Here is a 19,927-nt window from a genome sequence, read left to right as displayed (position 1 = left end):
AGATTATTTTGGATTGAAATATTAGTATAATTATTAGCACAAATTGATCAAATATGAATATATTATAAATACTGGTAATCACTAAACAAAAAGAAAACTTATTAGAAATGTATTGATTAATGAAATGGATGAGGGCTATCAGCAGATTACTCATTGCTAGGGTGAGAGTTTTATTCCTATTTTTCACTGTTATGGATGTAAGAATTGGTACTCCCTATCTACATAATAAGTAGATGCAAATAGAGGAATTTGAATTTCTTCCAAGTTCTTTGCCAAATTACAAAATTATTTTTTCATAAAAAATTATTTCTAGTGCTCTATCCACAGACCACTTTCCTTCCTTCCATCCTGTTGAAAGCCAGTGATTGGAAGCTGATCGACTTGTGGAAGGATTAGTTGCCCGGCCGAGTACTGACCTGGTGTCATGGTTGACTTGCTCCTTTGCTTGAGGTCCTGGGGCCTTTACATGCAGGGCAGGGAACCCCAGGGGGTCATGGCAGAAGGCACCGAGCCAGGCGGCACTCAAGGGCAGACCCGCTTTAGGAAAGCGGGAGGATGTGGCAACTGGGGCCTGTGAAACCACACATGCCCTGTGTCCCTTGGGATGTCCTCAGGGTTTTCAATACCCCAGTCTGAAGACTGATGGTTTATTTAGCTTCACCATGAATCTAAATGGTGTTTGGGAGTTTGGGAGAGGATTTTGTGCTGCAAAAAGGTGGGGGGTTTGAGGAAAGAATTTGAACTATGTTTAAAAAGGTCCCCTTGTGGCCCAGAGGGACTGTGGACAGGGGTGCCAGTGGCAACTCCTCTTGTGGCGCCTAGAGTAAGATGGCCTGAGCTCGAGCCACTGGGGCCCCTGCTCAGATCCTTGTCCAGGACACCTGTGCACACCCAGAGGCGGTAGGGCAGGGCCCACCCCTCAGTGGGGAGTGAGCAAACTGCAGCCTGCAGGACAGCTCTGGCTGCCTCCTGCTTTTGTGTGTCCGGTGAACAAGCATGATTTTTATACTTTGTGTAAAAGATTTTAGTTGAAAAATTTTTTTAATATTTTGTGACACATGAAAATTATATGACATTCAAATTTCAGTGTCTGTAATAAACTTATCAGAACATAGCCATGCTTATTTGTTTATATATTGGCCTGAGCCTAAGGCTGCTTTCCACAATGCCAGCAGAGTTGAGCAGTTGCAATAGAGAGCAAATGGCCAGCAGAGACTAAATACTATCTGGCCTTATACAGAAACAGTTTACTGACTGTATTTTAAACCTCTGGAGGGTAGCGGAGTATGCCACCCCAAAATGTGCCACTTAGGCATATTGGTTGTTTTGAACTGCAGGTACTTCAAAACCAGCAAATTCTGAGACAGCCTGCCTCTGAACTCCCTTACCTGCCTGAAGACAAATCCTCCAGAAGGACCTCAGGCATCATAAAACCTCTCCTTGGGAGTTTCATCAACCAGATCTGATCCCAGGAGAGACTAAATGTCAACAACACACCCAGACAAACTTTGTCACAAACTGTCCTACCTCGCATCTAATCTTCTAAGGGTCGATTCACCATCTCTAAAGATCATGTACTCTCCCCTAAGAGGCCTACATCCCTCTCCCCATTCCTGTTGACATGGTAGTTAAGCCTGAATTCTAGGTCACCTCAGGGACTCACCCAGCTTTCCCTGGGTGTCTCCCCTACATACAGGAGGTAGGCAGCCATGTCAGTTACCTTCTGTTGGTTTTTCTCTGGTTTACCCAAGGTCTCAGCAGAGAACTGAGAAGGGTAGAGAGAAAATTCTCTGTCCTTTCCTCCACCTTGTTGATGGATGGTGGTGGTTCTGACTTTGGCCTCCAGCAAGAAATACACTCAAGCCCTCGAGAAAGAATTCATTACACGGGAGGGGAGCCTGGAATGGTGACTTGGTCTAGGGTCTGGGTAAAGTCACCATGAAGGAAGAACTGGCTTTGGCACAGCAGGAGACTAAGACTTGAAGCCCCCGCAACTAGGGGTAGAAGCCATTATGCTTTAGGAACCAAGTACTTGAGAGCAAGTTGAAGATCTGTAACCCTGGGACCCCAGGCAGGGGCATGACAGGTGGGGCACGTTAAGCCACGGGTTCACTCCGATTTGTCTTCCCTTGAAACACCACACTGTCCAGGCATGATTCAGGCCATCATGGGGACACCAGGGCAGAGGAAAGGGCTCACTGGACTTTGGGCCACCTGCCAAAGTGGTCATGTGGAATGTGGGTCTAGGAGCAGGAGGGGTTGGGTGGCCAGGCATTGCTAGGCCTTCAGTTTGGGGGCTGCTGATTCACAGATAGCAGCTGGTTCTGGAGGCCAGTCTTTCAGCAGCAGCACTCAGTTACGGGAGTGGGCCCAGGAAAGCATGCGAAGGCACGTGGCCAGATGGGTGTGATGAAAGATGAAATTTCCAGGCTTGGAAATTTACAGCATCAGAAGGCATGCTCCTGAACTGACAGGCCATGGAACCTAAGCTACACAAGAGAGGAAAAGAGTATCATCTGGAGCAAGCAAAGGGTCAGAAGGAGATGCTCCAGCTCCTGCTTTTGAAGGAGTGGCTGTTGGAGGTCATCACTGGTCCAGCGTGACTGGTGGGAGGTGTCATATGAGGGGGACGGGAGAGGCAGGGCATGGAGAGGAGAAGGCACGGATGTCACCTGTGTCACCCACGTGAGGTTAAAAGCATCCGGGATTCAGGCAGGATTTGAAATGGAAGAGACCTGAGTGCCAGGTGCCAAAACCTGAGCTGGAAGAAGGGAGATCTGGGAGGTCAGTGATGACAGTGACAGGAAGGGTAGAGGGTGACACAGTGGCTTAAATGGCAAAGGGTAGGAGAGAAATGGCCTCAAAGGGATAATAAATAGTTATGCTTGTGACAGGTGCCCTGAATGAAAGATACCAGGTACTCTGATGAAACCAAGGTGGTGTGGGAGTCGGGCTGATGGAGACTTGGAGGTCTCTCTGGGGAAATGACATTTAATTGGAGAATTAAAGAATGAATGGGAGTTTGTTAGCTTGGCCTGAATGACTGACACTGAAAAATAGCCATAGCTACCTCCCATGCGCAATGAAAAAGGATACTGTGGGCAGCGCTCCAGGCTCCGTTGGGAAGAGGGGAGAAGCCTGCTTCCAATCCAGCTCTGCCACTTCCAGCAAGGGAACACAGGAGCTGCCCCCTGCCCTTCTGTAAAATGGGGCAACCACAGTTACCTCCTCGGCTTGTTCTGAAACACAAACATGTACATCACCAAAACACAGATAGGTTTCATGTGGGGGTTAGCCATTACTTCAGGAGAAATATTTCTCCTGGAATTGCATCCAAGCACAAATTACAGCAGGTTTCTCTCTGCACACATTTAATCTTTTCAAAAACCTTGCGAGATAGGTTAACAAGAAAAAACCCCAAAGACCAGTTTTCCTTTCCTGCTTTCTGAATCAACATTGCTTCAAGCCCTGGCTTTACCTGCATTCTCTGGTTGAGACAAGGGGCCTTTTGTTAAAATCTGGGACATTAGGAGCTGGCTTCCTGCCAAATTGCTTTTTAATTTCTCAGATGCCCAGCTCTCAGGCACTCAGGTTTGTATTGCTTCACTTTCTAGGTGGGCAGTTGCTGCAGAAGAAGCCAAGGGTTCAAGTGTGTGACTGTGAGGAATGACCAATGCCACTGGGCAGGCTGCACCCTGCCTGCCGGATCCCCAGCTGGGTGCCATGGCGCCACCTTGGCACTGGGGCCAGCGGGCGGCTCACTCCTGGGTGTCTGGGTTGGGCCGGTCTGAGAGCCATCTCAACAGTCTCAGACTACACACCTGATCCTAAGACAGGTAAGTTATCTGTATGGATAACGATAGAAGGATGCCACCCTGATCATTACCAACAAGCTGTTTGAATGATGCAGGAAATACAGGCAACCTTCTCTTTCTTTTTCTCACTTATTTTCATATTTATTTCACTTGGTTATATTTTTGGAGTGCTGTAGGCTGATCTGAATCTTTTCTGGAATCATCAGGGGCATCCAGGAAGGGAAGGGCCTGAATCTGAGTGCTCAGGGAGGACCACGTGGGGATAAGAGCAGCTGCAGAGCGCCCCCCGGGAGCTCTGGCGGCTCAGACAGCAGTGGAGCCGAGGTAGAGCAACAGGGCAGATAATGCAGGATGGCTAGCTTTTCAGATTATGCGATGCATACCTTTGATGACTCCTAGAAATACTTGGGGAAAGTTCGGCAAGGAGAAGCGATCTGAGCTGACAGGGGCTTTCTAAACTGAGCGTTGGAAGTCAGCATGACTCATTTTGCTCTCACTGAGCATTCTGATCCCCGCCCCCTTCTCTACCTCCTCCATTTGTCACATCAACCTTCCTGAAGTTTGTGGCTCCTTTTGAGCCACAGATGGAATATGAGGTGGCTTGCTGGAAATACATTTATTCATGGCCCACCATGTGCCATAAATGTATTCTGCAAGATATCCTCTGAGGTGGGTCTGCTTATTCCCATGTTACCTATGAGGACACTGAGGCACAGAGAAATTGTTTACTTGCCCAGAGTTACACAGCTAGTAAGTGGCAAAGCCAAGATCTAAATTCAGGTGTGACTCATCCCCTTTTTACATGCTGGGGGGAATAATTCATCCTTTGGGACCCAGTCAGCAGTATTTGATGGAGCCAACATAAGATACCAGGAGACCACTACATCCCATAAGGCTCTTACTGTCAGCACGTTGGTCCCTCGCCTGCTGCCCAGATGCTGCAGTCCCTGGGCAACGTGGAAGCCTCTGCCACATGGCAAGTCCTCCTTCTCACTCTCCCTGAAACAACTTCTCTTCCAAACCCCTTGCTCTGGCTAGCTGCACTCAGATGAGATGTTATCAACCATGCAAAATTAACAGTACCAGGCAGTTAATGTACCAGGTGATGAAACGACTGCAAAAGATTAATCTTTGCACTAGGGGTTAGCTAAGGGGCCAAATCTAAACCTGCAACTCAACCTTGCCAGTTCAGTCAATCCCAACCTGGACTTACCTCTCTGGCCTAGGTCTAAGTCCAACATAGCAGTAGGGGAGGAGGAAAATGCCCCAGGAACTTGGTCTGCCCTGGCTGTGACACCCTTTGCAGGGTTAAGCAGCTGGCTGGAGCCCAGCAGAGCTCTGAGGTGTTGCTGAGTGTCCTAGAAATATTAGTGGACACATGAATCCCACACCAGGCACTCAAGAGCAAATTCCTGTACACCAGCCCCAGGAAATGTTTGGAATTGAAAAAGAAGAATGCACCCTTCTGGGTGCTGAGGTAAATTTGGGGCAAACCAGAGAGGAAACCAAAAGGGAAACTCGAAGCTGGAAGACTTAATTGTCTTTCTGCAATCTTGTGAATTCTAAAATGGTGGTACTGTATTCTGCTAGCCAGTCCACCCCACTTGCCTGGAGCTGCTTCTCTGGGTTGGCAGTGATCTGGCAAGTGCCAGGTGGCCTGGATTGTAGAAGTGAAGCATACATGTTCCATAGGGCACCACTCAGAGAGCAGGGCAGCAGAAGCCTCCACGCCCACAGACACTCATCCCTCCCAGCCACGCTGGCTGCCCTCTGTGCCCTGGAAACATCTGAAATTCCCACGTTGGTTGGCACCAGTCTGCCCCTTGCTTTGTGCCTGTTCAGCTCTCAACAGCCCTCATTCCCACTGTCAGGTGGAGTCACATATGTACACGTGAACTCTTCCAGAGGAGGAGCCCAGCCTTCTTGATTTTGTAATAATTAGAACTGACAGTGCCTAGCAAAATATTCCTTCCAGAATTCCTGAACTCCAGGCCTGTGTGTTCCATGGCTGCTCAACCTCTCCACTCAGACATCTAACAGACATCTCAAAGCTAACATGCCCAAAGTGAACTCCGAAGCTCCCCCATCAAACTTGTCCTGCATTCAATCCTCTCCATCTAGGTCAACACTAGAACCATCCCTCCAGCTCCTCAGGCCAAAAATCTTAGAGTCAAAATCCACATCCAGTCTGTGGAAAGTGCTGTTGACTCTATCTTCGAGGCATATACAGAATCCAATTATTTTTATCACCTCCAAACACAAGCCAGTTATCTGTCTCCTGGGTTATTATTATAATAGCCTCCTGAATAGTCTCCTCCCTTCCACCCTTCCTTTCCCTCAGACTACTTTTACTCAGAAACCACTGTTCTTTTTTAAAAATAAGTCAAATCATATCACACTCAGGTAAAAAACCCTCCAAAGGCTTCTCATCTCACAATGGCCCATGAAGCCCTATGCAATCTGGTGCCCATAACCACACACACATCTTTCCTCTAGATTCCTATTCCTCATGCCCTTGCTCACCAGCTCCAGCCACCCTGGCCTCTGATTCTTCCTTGAATATACCATATGGTCTCCTGCCTCAGGGCCTTTGCACCTGCTGTTCCCTCTGCCTAAAGTGCCCTTGCCTTCCACCCCCAAATATCACTGTAGTTCTCTGTTAGAGTTTTAAAATATGTTCACAGATTCTTTGATAATCCTCCTTCAAGGAGTGAAGCCTACTTAGTGACTTAATCCTACCCCTTGACTTAGTGACTCAATCCTAAAGAACAGAATAAAACAGAGTGATGGTGTGTGACTTCAGACACTGTTTCTCTGCAGCTTGCCCCTTATTTGCTCTCTCTTGGATGACTCACTCTAGAGGAAGTCAGCTGCCATGTCATGAGGACACTCAGGTGGCTCTGTGGAGACGTTCGTATGGTGAAAAACAGAGGCCTCCTCCCCACAACCAGAGGAGAGAGCCACCTTGGAAGCAGATCCTCCAGTTTAAGTTAGGCCTTCAGACAATGCAACCCCAGACAACTGTTCGCAGCCTCATGAGAGATCCAGAGGCAGACCCACCCAGCTAAGTGGGTCCCAGATTCCTGACCCTTAGAAACTGTGAGAGATAATAAATCTTCGTTGTTTTAAGCTTCTAAGTTTTTGGTGTAAATTGTTACACAGTAATGGATAATCACTATGCTTGCTTCCTTGTTCCCTTCAAGTTTTTGCTACACTGTCACCTTCTCAGAGATGCCTTCCTTAACCACCCTATTGGAAGTGGGATCTCCTCAGCATGCCCCAGTCGCCTTCTGCGATTTCTTATTTCTTAGAGCACCTGCGGCCTTGTAATGCTCTGTAGAATTCCCATGTTTCTTTTAATGTCTGTTTTCTCATTAAAATAGAAGTTCCAAGAGGGCAAAGGATTTTGTATTTTGTTTACTGGCACATGGTCAGTACTCACTAAGTATCTGCCCAGTGAATAAGTGACTACATGCCTTGGCTTCACCCTCTGAATTTATTTCCTGAATTCAAGGTTCATCTATTTTTTTCAGCTTGTTCTGGTGCGATTTTTCAAAGGATTCCATCTGGGTTTTCCTTTTTTCACTACCACGCAGGCTGAAAAGGCCACTTGGTTTTAGACAGTGATGAGCTCACCCAGTCTCTCTCCTAAGAATGGGTCTTCTACAAAGACAAGCACCTTGAAGGCTGGTGGGTATGTCTTTCACACTTGACTGGTAATTGTTTCCAAGGAGTTTAATATAGTCAAACAGGATCCAAAAGACACAAACAGTCCGAACAGCAGATATCCCAAGCAGAGGTTAATCTGATCGTCCTTGGTGCCAGGACATTCGAGTCTGTCATGTGTGGCCAGCCCTCAGTCATGTGGCACCAGAGGGGCAGCTGTATCAACAGGGCCCTTGCAGGCTGACACACAATGCTGCCAGAGATTCTGCCTCACATAAGAGAGGTGGAAAGAATGAGTAGGGAAAGGAGATGGAGATCCTCTGTACCAGGAGTTGTGAGCAGGCCTGAGTAGAGAGGGCAGATCCTAGAGTCAGGGCCCACGTTCTTAGAAAGCTGAGTGCTTACAGCTGTTGTGCAATCACAACTGGTGGTTATCTGCTCATTAGCTAAGTGTACTTTGAGGCCCTTCCAGTAGGTGGTATTTCCTGACACATTGACCAGAATATCTCCACCCTGGACACAAATTACTGCAATATCCTTGGGAGACAGTGTCTGTATTGCCATAATGACCAAAAAGCTACGTAATGAAAAGCCATTTTCTGAGTTCAGGGTGTTGTGCGTCCTCTGGGTGACAGGTGTGTGCAGGAGGAACAGTCTGTACATCTGGTTCAGGCCCTTGCTCCACATTAACCAGCTGTGGAGGTCACGTCACATCTTGGGGTCTTGGTTTCCTCGATGGAAAAATGACTGCTTTTTAGCTCCCTTATCCTCTTCTGGCCCCACCTTCCTCTAAGTTGCTGGAGACACACAGTAAAAAACCCCAGAGGGTATGGGCAAAGTAGGTAATACAGAACCTGGCACAAATCAAGGGGCTGTGATGTTAGTTACTCATCACAGTAACAGTCAGCAGTCCACAGCTAGGGTGGAGATTTTCAGAGGCCCGAGCACCCTGGCTGTGAAAAAGGCCACATATGGCCACTGGGGCAAGGACCCCCAGCAAATTCCAAGGCTGGACCCTGTCCAGTATGCCTCCCTGGGGAAGCCCGTCTCACTCACCCAGCCTCCATCTCTCAGGAGGGAAACAACCTTCTTTGCTCTCCTCTGACCCTGTTTTTGAGAGTATTCCTCTCACTTCTGGTGATTAGCTAAGCTGAGATCATTTTTCACCCTCAGTGATAACACCTGGAACAACTTGTGTATTAGGTATGCAAAGTTTTTGCAGTTTACAGAGGTTAATGCAATTGGTGTTGTCTGGGTTTTAGGCAAAGTGAAGGGAAGCCCTCAGGCTCAGGGTGCTCCTGGGCTTGGACTGAGCCCTTGACTCACCTTCCCCAGCGTCCTGACCTCTGGTGTGGAAACTGGCACACTGGATCCATGTCATGTGTCACGGTGCAGGTTACAAATAGCACAGGGATTAGCAAACCCATCCGGAAAGTACTGGTTCAAGGGCAGGGAAAGTTACCAGTTTAATTCCGGCAGATCATTAGTGAATGAGAATTGGAAAGGGGGTTCTAAGGCAAAGAGGGCCTGTGAGTGCGCAATGGACAGAGCTGACCCAGTTCGGGGTCTGCCGAGGTCCTGCTGCTTGTCTTGAGCTAGGACCTCACGCCTGAGTGGCTTCGGTATGGAGGACCCTTGTCTCACATTTTGAGGGAGAGCTCCTTTCCATGGCCTGTGTGCACAACTTGTTCGGGTTGCTGGAAGGAGGGACTTGCTCCCACGACCTTAAGCAAGGTCTCCGGAGAGGCAGGAGGGCCGCAGGCGGACCGTCTCAGACAGCGGGGTGGCCGAGGGCGCCGCGGAGACCGCATTCAGCCCGGGCCGCAGCCACGCGGGAGAGCGGAGCAGGCACTTTCCTTTCTTGCGCTCTTCCCGGGATTCTGAGGGCACCGGCTCCCTCCTCGCTGCACAGTACCGGCAGCCAGGGGAACCTCGACTAACCACCCCCTCCCCGCCAGGGCTGCGGGCCAGGGAGGCAGCGAGGTACCCATTTTTCCTGGATTCCTCGCGCTCACGGTCACGGGCGCGGAAGCGGCCAAGTCTGCCAGCTCTGGGCCTCGAGATGCCCCTGGCTCTCCACCTTCGCGCGGGGGCGCTGCCGGTCCCCGTAGGGCAGCCCCAGTGGCCGCCAGCTCCCGCCAGTCCGCCCTGCCCTGCCCAGCCCGCCGCTCCCCCGGCCGCGGCGCCCCCACCCGGCACCGCCGCCTCCAGTAACTACAGTGGCGGCCCGCCCGCCGCGCCCCGCCGCGCAGGTAGGAGGGTGCGGGGCGGGATCGGGCGGCGGAGGCGGACCGAGCGCCCATCCCACCGCCCACGGCCGGAGCCTGAGGCCCGTGCCAGGCTCCCGGGGCGCACGCCGACGAGGCCTCAGGTAAGCGGCTCCCGGCCCCGCGCTTCTCTGCACTCTGGGCCGCCGACTCGAACCCTGCGGTTCCCCTGCCAGGCTTGGTGCGGGGAGCCGCGCCGGCCCCGAGGACCCCGCGCTAACCCGGCGAGCAGAGCCGCTCGGAGCTCTTGTTGCGCTCTGGGTCCTTAAAACCCACGAAGCTATTCCCTAGGAAAGATTTTTGCCTCTTTCTGCCTCCATCTCCAAACCCACCAGAGCTTTGGACGTGGTTTGAAATGCTACTGATTTGGACATGTCCTTTAGAAGAGTGTTAGGGAGGAGAATTTGGCTTTGGGGAAATTAACTGTAGGTTGGTATTTGAAAAAGGTTTTATTACCTATTAGTGTAGATATCTATGTGTCCGTTTCTGAGTGCCTCTATGAGAGGGAGAGGAGGGAGAGATGGAGGCAGAGACTGACTACCTACACGCTATTTTGGATGGGGGATCAACATATACCAGGTGCTTGGTGCACTAAGCCATGGAAAAGAAGCTACATACTCAGTTTTACGCTTCTAATTAACTTCCCTAGTATTTGGGAATTTGCCTTAAGACTGTTGGGACTCACTTCCAAGTTGAAGGTAGCAGGAATACAATGAATTCCTGATAGGACTTTGTAGCAGAGAATCATCATTAGTTCCAGAACCAGCAAAAGAAATGACATGATTCATAATTTTTTTAAGTTAGGGCAATACTTTAAGTGTTTGGCTCAGCTTAATTGCATCTTCATAAATATAGCTTGTCCAGGTTTGAAAAGGAAGCTTACTGCCCTCCTGTATTTCCTTCTTTGTCCAACTTCCTTTTGATCCTATCATGCTTTTCCTGGAAAAGTACTTCCTACTATAAGAAAGTTGTTTGCTTTCTTTACCTAAACTGACTCAACTTGGACATGATTTAAGTTTGTCAAGATGGCCATGTCTTTGGACCCTTAATCTTGAGCTCCTTCATGTGACCATGGATGCAAAAGGCACAAAATATTTTTAAAATTTCCTTTCCTTGAACAAGTGCAAATGGTCTTCATATTGGGTTGTCTTTTCAAATGCTTCAACTTGAAAGGTCTTAGTAAAATATCCCATTCATTACGGTAAGACAGGATAACTGGATAATAATATCAGTGTGGTAAACTAGACTGCTTTTCAACAACTGCTTGGGGTACATTTAATAAATGATACCCTTGAAGTACAGGGCTTGGGTGATCACGTGGAAGGTGATTTCCCACTTGATTTCACTTACAATCTTTTCAAAATCAAGTTCTATTGCTGTTTTGGGCTTGGTAACTGGTGATTTTATCGGCTGCTTATTTTTAACTGAGCTTAAACCTTTCTGTGGAAGTGGGTTGGCACCAAGGAGGAGGGTGAACGAGAGGCCACCCGCACTCCTAGAAACACAGCTCCCCCTGACTTCATGCACCAGCCTCCCCTAGGTCATCCCAGGCTCAAGCAGCCAGGCCCGGCCACCAGATTTCAGGCCAGAGCATTTCCAGTGTGTGCCTGTTTGAGAACTCACGAGTCACATTTTGACAGAATTGATTTAAAATCCACAGAACCCACTGTTTTCCTGAACTACATTCCCATTCAGCTGAAACTACTAACCACGGGTCTCCTGTAGATGTACCCTTAGAATAAAGCACCGAATGGAAAGTGGCCACAGTCTAAAACAGGAAATGGGAAGTTAGTTACTGAATGAAAAGTTACCAAATTGGAAATGCTCAGAGCAGCTGTGATGAAATTCGGGATGTCTTTAAATCAAAAATAATCCCTGTGATTCTTCCCTAGATCATCATTGGGTTTTTTTGCCAGTGAGTTTTTAAGATTCATAACAGGAAAAGCCACACCCAGTTACTTTTGTTTTTTTAGATACTCTTAGGTGCGTGGTAACTGCATATCCTTGTCTTGAATATCTTCATCAAATTACATATTCAGGAGTTTCTGAATGCCAATGCATTTGACTCATAAACCAAGTCATTGTTCTACCCTGTATCAGTTTCACCATGGCCTAGGCCTGTGATTTCATCCTACCATGATTTCTGAAATGGCCAGCAAAGGAACAGGGCAGGGCAGGAGTACCTGTGTGCACTTCAATCTGGTGTTTGGTTATGTTTTCAGAGCTGTCGAAACCTCTGGAGGGAAGGAAACACATCCTGCCCGGCCTCGGGGAAGGGCCTCTGCTGACCATGTCTCCTTCAGCCGCTGCTCAGCCAGATGGGATCCAGCAGGACAGGAGCATCAGCAAGCTCATTTTCTTCCTTTTTGTCTTTGGTGCCATCCTGTTGTGTGTGGGGGTCCTGCTCTCCATCTTTGGGTTCCAGGCCTGCCAATTCGAAGCCCTCCCAGACTGCAGCATGGTGCCGAAGGCCGCTGGGCCTGCGTGTGTCGTGGTCGGGCTTGGGGCCATGATCCTGGCCCGCTCCCGGGCACAAATTCAGCTGCGTGAGGGGCGCCTGCGAGGCAGTCAGGCAGACCCAGACCAAGCCTTCATCTGTGGCGAGAGTCGCCAGTTTGCCCAGTGCCTCATCTTTGGGTTTCTGTTCCTGACGAGCGGCATGCTCATCAGTATCCTGGGCATTTGGGTCCCGGGATGTGGCCCGGACTGGGTGCAGGAAGCACTGAATGAGACAGACACTGCTGACAGGGAGCCCCACATTTGTGGATTTCTGTCCCTGCAGATTATGGGGCCCTTGATTGTTCTCGTGGGACTGTGTTTCTTCGTGGTTGCCCATGTTAAGAAGAGAAACAGCTCGAATGTGGACCAGGATGCTTCTGAAGGTGAAGAGAGGCATCCCGAGAATATGGAGCCCGTCGAGGTCTCCGTAGGTGGGTGGCCCTCATCCCTGTGCTGGCTCACACCACGGTGGCTATTGCACCAAGGCCCCGTTGGCCTGCCTTCAGCTCTGGCCTCCTCCTCTTCCTCTCGCCTCCCTGCCTCTCTCCTGTGCACACACACCCAGGACTGCTGCTGTCAGCCCCAGAGGAACCTTTGTACACATCATCTCCCCACAGCAATTCCTTCTTATTTAGCAAAAGCACTGGGACATTAACTGGTGACCTTCACTGAGGTCACAGAGCAAATTAAGAGGAAAGGGAGAGGAACTGCAAGGATAGCCTGGGCACTTCTGTCACTTTAAGGCCTGAAACCCATGGCACTTCGTGCTGTTGGCTAGTTGGGTTCTCATCCCTGGCTGTCACTGGCTGGCTGTCTTTGTTAAGTCCTTAACCTCTCCTGGCTTAATTCATGTACCTATAAAATGAACACCGCATTTGAAGATTCCTTCCAGCATGAGCATCATAGGATTTTGAGTCTGACGTTTTGAGGGGTCTTCTGTACTGTTTTCTGCATTGTTCTTCATTTTATGTAACTTCATCCTTGGCTTCAGAGCTGGGGCCAAAGTCTGGAAGCAGTGGCATAGACACAGATGAAATGTGACAGCACCTGCCCTTTCCTTTGCCCGTGAAATGCCTGGAAATTCCTTTGGGGTTCCGAGTTCCACAGAAGGGGTGGATTGCTAATTCCCAGAGTCAGCCCCTGCAGAACAAATTCCATAGCTTTGGCCTCCATTTCACACAACCTAGGAAGAACTCCATGCCGTTCATTTTGGCAAATCACTGTCTTTTTTCTTCAGTGTCTTACTTTTGAAAGGGTAAAGCTCTGGAGCCACAGCCTTGACATCTACAAGCCCAGGCAAAGAGGACTACAGAGCAGAAGTCATGCAGGGAACAGAGGAGTGTGGCGAGTGAGTGTGGGGCCATATGCTGGAGCCAGTGGGAGCCACTGTGTGGGTTCCTGGGCTGCAGGCCTTACCCTATGTGTGGCTCGTGCCTCAGAGAGGAAGGCAGGTGAATTTATAGGCAGTTGTAATGTTGAGCCAGGGTTGAGGCTCCCAGCCTACTTATTTGTGCTGTTGGCTAGTTGGGTTCTCATCCCTGGCTGTCTTTGTTAAGTCCTTAACCTCTCCTGGCTTAATATACTTGTGGTGACACCATCAATATTAGTTATACATTAATAATAGCTATCATGTATATAGGGTTTCTTCTTGGCCCAAATACCCACGTGAGGGCTTTAGCTTATGCTCTTCAAGGGCCTGTTGTGTGAAATTCTTTCACCCCTGCCATAGCCCAGTGAGGCTGAAACTCCTAGAATCTCCATGTTAGAGATGAAGAAACTGAGGCACAGGGATAGCAAATACTTTGCCCAAGATCTTAGACTGACAAGTGGCAGAGCCAGGATCCAAACCCAGGCGACTGGGCACACATATTCTGCAGCCACTGCACAGCACCCTCCCCAAGGCGCATGGCTGTGATTCTGTTTCTGCTTGTTTCCTGCTTTACCGAGTGTTCCAGGGAGTTGTGACGTGGCTAGAGGACTCACCCTGTGTCACAGGTGCTCTCAGCCCTTTCAGGGAACACAGTGGGGTACTAGGAAGTGCAGTCACCAGATGCTCCTAGTCTTCCGATTAGCGGGGAGCACTTCCCGGCGTGCCCTTTAGGTTTACTATCACAATCTTTCGGCCTGGCCTCCCCCCTGGTGGCTGGAATGGGAGGGATAGGGCTGCTGGGGCTGGTGTGTAGTGACTCCTGAGCAGTGCTGTCCCCATGTGGGCACCCCATAGTTTAATGTCTTTTCACTTGACCCTGTAACTCCCATCAAACCTGTAGAAATCTGGCACCCTCATTCCTTGTTTTTCTCTCATTTGATATTATGGGATAGGGCTTAAAGTCTTAGAAATCATGCCTTTTAGCTAATTGACAAGACTCTAGACATTGTCTATCCATGGTCAGTTGTGCCTGATGAGGGAAATAGGGGTGATAGGCAGTTCTTGGCTAGGTCCCCAAATTCAGCCATTCCATGATGCCCCTGGAATAGGCTAAACAAGAACACATGATAAGTGTCCCGCCTGTGGGCCCTCTCAGTGCTGACCCTGGATACAGCAGCAGGTGTCTGAGACAGCCCTCCCTCGAGGGGTGTATGTCCTCAGCTCACAGAGGGGTTCCAGTCCTGCAGGACGCAGTGAAAGGGAAGCACAGGGGGAGATGGGACTTCTTTCCAGGGAGAGCAGGTTACAAGGTTTGAGGGGCTGGTAACTGCTGGGTACAGGAACGGACAAGCCTCAGAGGTAAGTGGTAACTCTGAGCATTTCCTTATTTGTGTTTGATAGGTGATTGGCCTGCTTAAGGGCTTATTCACAAATTCTTAGTTCTACCATGTATAATTAAAGTGAACATTTAAAGTTACTTTCTTTGACCTACTAAGACCTTCTAAACAGTTCAGTGAGAATCCCAGAACAACCATTATGCTTTATCAAGATAGTTTAGCATATTTTCATCCCGAATCACTGCCTCCTTCGAGAAAGAGAGATGGAGCTAACAGGTTTTCTGATGAGCTAAGTTACCTTCAGGGCAGTGATTGAGGCAACAAGGTGGAAAGTGGGGCCACTCGCCAGACTGCCAGCTGGGAGGTTTCTTCGGGCAAGTAAGTGCCATGCTGGTGGAGAGCGAAGGAAGCCCCTTTGCAGGTGTGTCACAGCTGAGAGGGTTTGCTCTGTGCCGGGCCCTGTTTTAACCCCTGTCCATGAGTCCAGTCCTACCTGTCCTCCATGGCAGGTACAGTTATGGCCTGCAGTTCCCAGACACGGCAGCTGAGGCCGAGAAGGGGTAAACAACTTGTTCGGGGCCCTGCTAGATTGGTCACTAGCCCATGGAGGCCTGGCAGCTTTAAAGAATCCTGGACCCACTAGGTAAGCTCGCTGTACCACCAGTGCAAAGGCAAAGCGCTCTCCTCCCTGCAAGGATGCCAAGTCCTCTCTCCGCCATTTTCCTGAGCTGTCATTTGGTGCTGCCAACTTATCAGAGGCTACCTTTGGACCTCTACATAGTCGTGCTGCCAATGTCTAGAATATTTTGAGAAACTCACATGGTGCATTTTGTATTGGAATCAGAGTACAAGTTAGAGTTTGCATCTGGTCCCTAGTTTCTAGAGATAGGTTCTGGAGTGAAGTGTAGTAGCAACAGAAGTGCAATTAACAAGCTTTTATTTGCATTTGACTTTGTTTTGTAAAGTCTGAGTGAAATGTTGGCAGATAAAAGATTCTGTAAGAGCATAAACACAGCTATGGCAGTAACTACGGTGGGCTGCAGCCTAGCTTACTGCCATTTATCCAAGGCTGAAACTTGCCTTTGGGGAACAAGGCACTTTATCCAACAGCTAAGTTTTGATGAATTAAAATTATAGGTTGAAAATGAGAAAATTTCCAGTAGACATCCCAAGGAAGGTAAGGGACATCATTAGCAAATGCTTTATAGAAATGCTTTAGTTGAAACTTGCTATGAAATACAGGCCAACTATTTTTTTTAACTGTGGTAAAATATCCATAACATTAAAATTTACCATTTTAATCATTTCTAGGTGTACAGTGGCATTAAGTACATTCCCAATATTGTGCAGCCATCACCACTATCACTTTCCAGGAGTTTTGTATCATCCCGAACAGAAACCTGCACCATTAAACACTGATGCCAGTTCTCTTGCCTCCAGCCCTGCAAACCTCTGCTCTCTGTCTCTGTGCACTTGATGGGCCCACTTTTCAATTCTGGAGATAGCACAGGTGTTTTGACCTTTTATGTCATGGGCCAAACATATAATTAGTTTATTTTGCTCTCCCTGATTAGCTTGCATTTATTACTCATCTACCTTCAATGAAATGTTGTTTCCTTAGGTGATGCTGTGATAATATTCCCACCCCCTCCACCGCCTTACTTTCCTGAGTCTTCAACTTCTGCAGTAACTCGACGTCCTGGGGCTAACCATGTGCTTCTAGATGAAAATCCTCCTTCATACTATAGTATTTTTAACTACAGGTAAGACTTTTTCTGTGTGAACTTCAGCAGTAGGCATGTTTCACCTTTTCCAGCCCATGCCTGAACTCAGGCCAGTTATCTATGGTATAGGAGTAATGAAAGAGTATCTTTTTTTGCTGCCATTATATCAGAATTATTGCCTTAATATTAATAGTACCTTCCAGGTAACTTTGGGCAGCACATACATAAATATTAGAAAAGTGGATATGTAGGTTAGTATGAACTGTTCTCCGGGCAACTTCACGTGCTCCTATTGGGTGATCCTCAAAATGTTTAACCACCCATCAGTCAGGGAGGCCCCTGGCTGTGTTAGGCTTGGGCTGTGTTAGATCGTGGGGAGGGGCAGGATCCCTAGGGACCTTCATCAGGGTACAGAGGGGTTCAGTATCTAATGGAGTACTTGGGTGATGGTTAACATCAGCCTGCACCCTGACCCGACCAAGCTGTACTTGTTCCCTGGGCCTCAGAGCCTTCTCTGATTGAAGAGAAATACAAGATTCGTGGCTCCACGCTCCCCATGTACCTCAAATTAGGAGGCACATTTGAGGTCAGACTAACGTAAGTCTAAGTGCCTTTCCTTTAGGCAGAGACAGGCATATGTGGCTGAAGGTTTTGGAGACAGGGCGGTGGGATCCAAGCAGTGGGTAGTGCAGTTCACAGTGGGGAGAGGCTGGAGGAGGCCAGCTCTCACAGACAGGCCTCAGGGAACCGGGGCCTGGGACTGGTGTTAGAAGGGGAGGAGTGGGGGGGACCCTGGACTGGAGCGTGCTGGTGAGGAGGAGTGGAGACCAAGATGTGTCCAGGGTGAGAGGCGGGGCAGTGGAACACCCCTGACTAAGGGGGTGGGTCCTGAGCTCCGTGTAGGCAGGGAGAAGATGGTGAGCGGCTTGTCTGGCTCACGGTGGAGGGGTGAGGAGCTGTGGGCCTCTGAGGTAGACTGGCCAACCTAGGTCTCGGGAGAGAGGTGGGTGCTGGAGAGGGAATCACGAAGAGATTGCTAAGGCCAGGAGGTCAAGGAGCCAAAGACCCCAGGAGAATCCACTGGATGGGAAGGTGTGATAAGAGGGAGTTCTGGTGCATGCCAAGGAGGATCAGGGCTGGAAAAGGTTCTGGTGTCTTCCTGAATGGGACACAAGGGTGTTGGAAGTGAAGGAAGGATTGCTGGAAAAGTTCACAGGGCAAAGCAGGAGGGATTGTTTCCTGAGGAACAGGACTCAGGAAATACCCACTTTCCAGACATTGAGACTTGTGCAGTTTTGAAAGCAGCAGAAGGCAGGACAACAAGCCAGGCAGAGAGGGGATGGGGGGTGGCTGCCACCTTACCCGGTCATCCATGTTTTAAGGCATGTGTTCTTCCTGTGCTTCAAACTGGGTGGTGAGCTGCAGATCTGACTAGAGCTGAGTGTTGGAATTGTCCTGCGTGGGTGAAGGCGAGGTTAGGTTCTAGGCATTTATAGAATTCTATTAGTAAATTTTTGGATTCTTTTCAAATGAACTTTCCCAGGTCCTAAAATAAAGTTCTGGCATTACTTCATGTAATTCTCATAGCCACTCAGGAGGAAGGCACTGTTAACATTCCCATTTTACAAATGAAGAAACTGAGGCTTAGAGAGGTGAAGCCTTTTACAGGCCTGCCCAAGGGCACACACCAGGAAGCAGCAGAGTGGAAAGGGAGATGCACGGCTGCCTGCCTGTCGCTCGAGCCCCTCCACTGACTGGTGTGCTCTCCGGCCTCCCTTCAGGTTTTTGGCTTAATGACTTAATTTTCTGTTTGCACAAGTTTGTCCACCATATGTTAGCTGTCTCAGAAGACAAAATAGCAGAGAAGAGTAGCATTGTGTGTATGTGTTCTTTTGGGAGGGCATCTACACATTTTATTTGTACTCCATTTTTTTCAATGACGGTGTCTTTCCAATGACAGCAGGAAAGAGGCTATCACAAGTTACAATCAGCTGTAAGGAAGTAAGGGGTAAGAAACTGAAACATATCTATAAGAAATAGAATATAGAAGACATTGCCCTTAGATCCTTGCAAACGTTCCTAAGTGCACACAACTGAATATTTGACAAGAACCTTGTCCTTGAGGCATGGTACTGTTTCCTCACCTCCCATTCATGTTCCCTCTCCTCCTTTCTAGCAGAACCCCAACTCCGGAGGGCCAGGGTGCAGCATCTGAGAGAGATCGTGAACCTGTATATACAATTTCTGGGACTGTGTCAACCTCAGCAATCTCACACACTCCACGTCTCTCATCTGAATTGCCTCCCACGTATGAAGAAAAAGAAACTGTAGCAACCATGCCCCTGTCTCCATCCTCTGAGCCTTCCCCACCATGAACCATGAACTCCTGTTCCATTTTATATAGAATTGATCACTATTTTATTTAATTTGTTTTTTTAATAAAAAAAATACAATAGTGTCGGCTACGTTCTGATGTCTCTGGTTCAGCATCAACATCGGTAACAAACCTCCAGGCGTGGTGGTAGTGCTTGGACCACACCTGAGCTGGGTCTCACATTCAGACCTACTAATCCAAGAGGTGGGTAAGATCATTCCTATGGGTGAATGAAGAAATGAAGGCTCAGAGAGGCCGTTTAACTTACTTAAGGTCGCACTGCTTCTAAATGGTAAGGTTGGGTTTTGAGCCCATCTAGCTGGTTTTGAAACCCAGGTGCCTGTCCTCACCCTGTGCTGTCAAAGGCCAGCCAGCAGTGGTTAATGTTTAGCTCGGTCCATTCTGTTCCCAAGGTTAATTGCTTCTGGGGCAGAGAAACCAGATTACTCTCCTCATTTCTTTATTATTTCTTCCTCCTCATCTTCCTTTTTTCCTCTCCCTCTCCTCCTCCTCCTTCCTCTTCTTTTCTTACTTTCATTTTGAAAGAATGTAAATAGGTAATTCGCACTGGAGCCGTTACCGGCATCCCTATGTCCTGAATCCTCCTTAGAGTGACGTGATACTTTTGGAGAAGGAATTTCTTGGGGTACTTTGATAATAAGATTCCCCTGGAGAGGTCCAGAAGGATGTGCCTTTCTGTTAGAATGTACTGGTGCCAAACTCTCTGGATCACCGACTTACTCATAAGGCTGCTACGGAGCAAAAGCTTTTGTAGAGTTTGGCACAGTAATACATATTTATTTAATTCTAGATATAGACCTTAAGAAATAATCACTAAGTATTAGCAGTTTTGCTGGACTTTTGAAATATAAAATC

At 48.6% G+C, this 19,927-nt stretch overlaps 1 protein-coding gene across 2 annotated transcripts; it reads left to right on the top strand.

Annotated features, from left to right (window-relative positions):
• Positions 1 to 9,731: 9,731 nt before the first annotated feature.
• TMEM171 (transmembrane protein 171) lies at positions 9,732 to 19,142 on the top strand. 2 transcript variants are annotated; one of them, XM_036886087.2, is made up of 4 exons: positions 9,732 to 9,852; positions 11,971 to 12,678; positions 16,575 to 16,716; positions 18,857 to 19,142. In XM_036886087.2, the coding sequence occupies exons 2-4, from the start codon at positions 12,039 to 12,041 to the stop codon at positions 19,050 to 19,052; spliced, it is 978 nt and encodes a 325-aa protein (XP_036741982.2). In that variant the 5' UTR covers positions 9,732 to 9,852; positions 11,971 to 12,038; the 3' UTR covers positions 19,053 to 19,142. The 2 variants fall into 2 exon arrangements, with proteins under 2 accessions (XP_036741982.2, XP_036741981.2); XM_036886086.2 differs by having other exon boundaries at positions 18,854 to 19,142.
• Positions 19,143 to 19,927: the final 785 nt, after the last annotated feature.

This window comes from Manis pentadactyla, chromosome 2, assembly GCF_030020395.1.
Source record: "Manis pentadactyla isolate mManPen7 chromosome 2, mManPen7.hap1, whole genome shotgun sequence".
NCBI classification, from domain to species: Eukaryota; Metazoa; Chordata; class Mammalia; order Pholidota; family Manidae; genus Manis; species Manis pentadactyla.
Note: the sequence above shows the minus strand (reverse complement) of the source record. Positions and strands in the feature narration are given on the sequence as shown.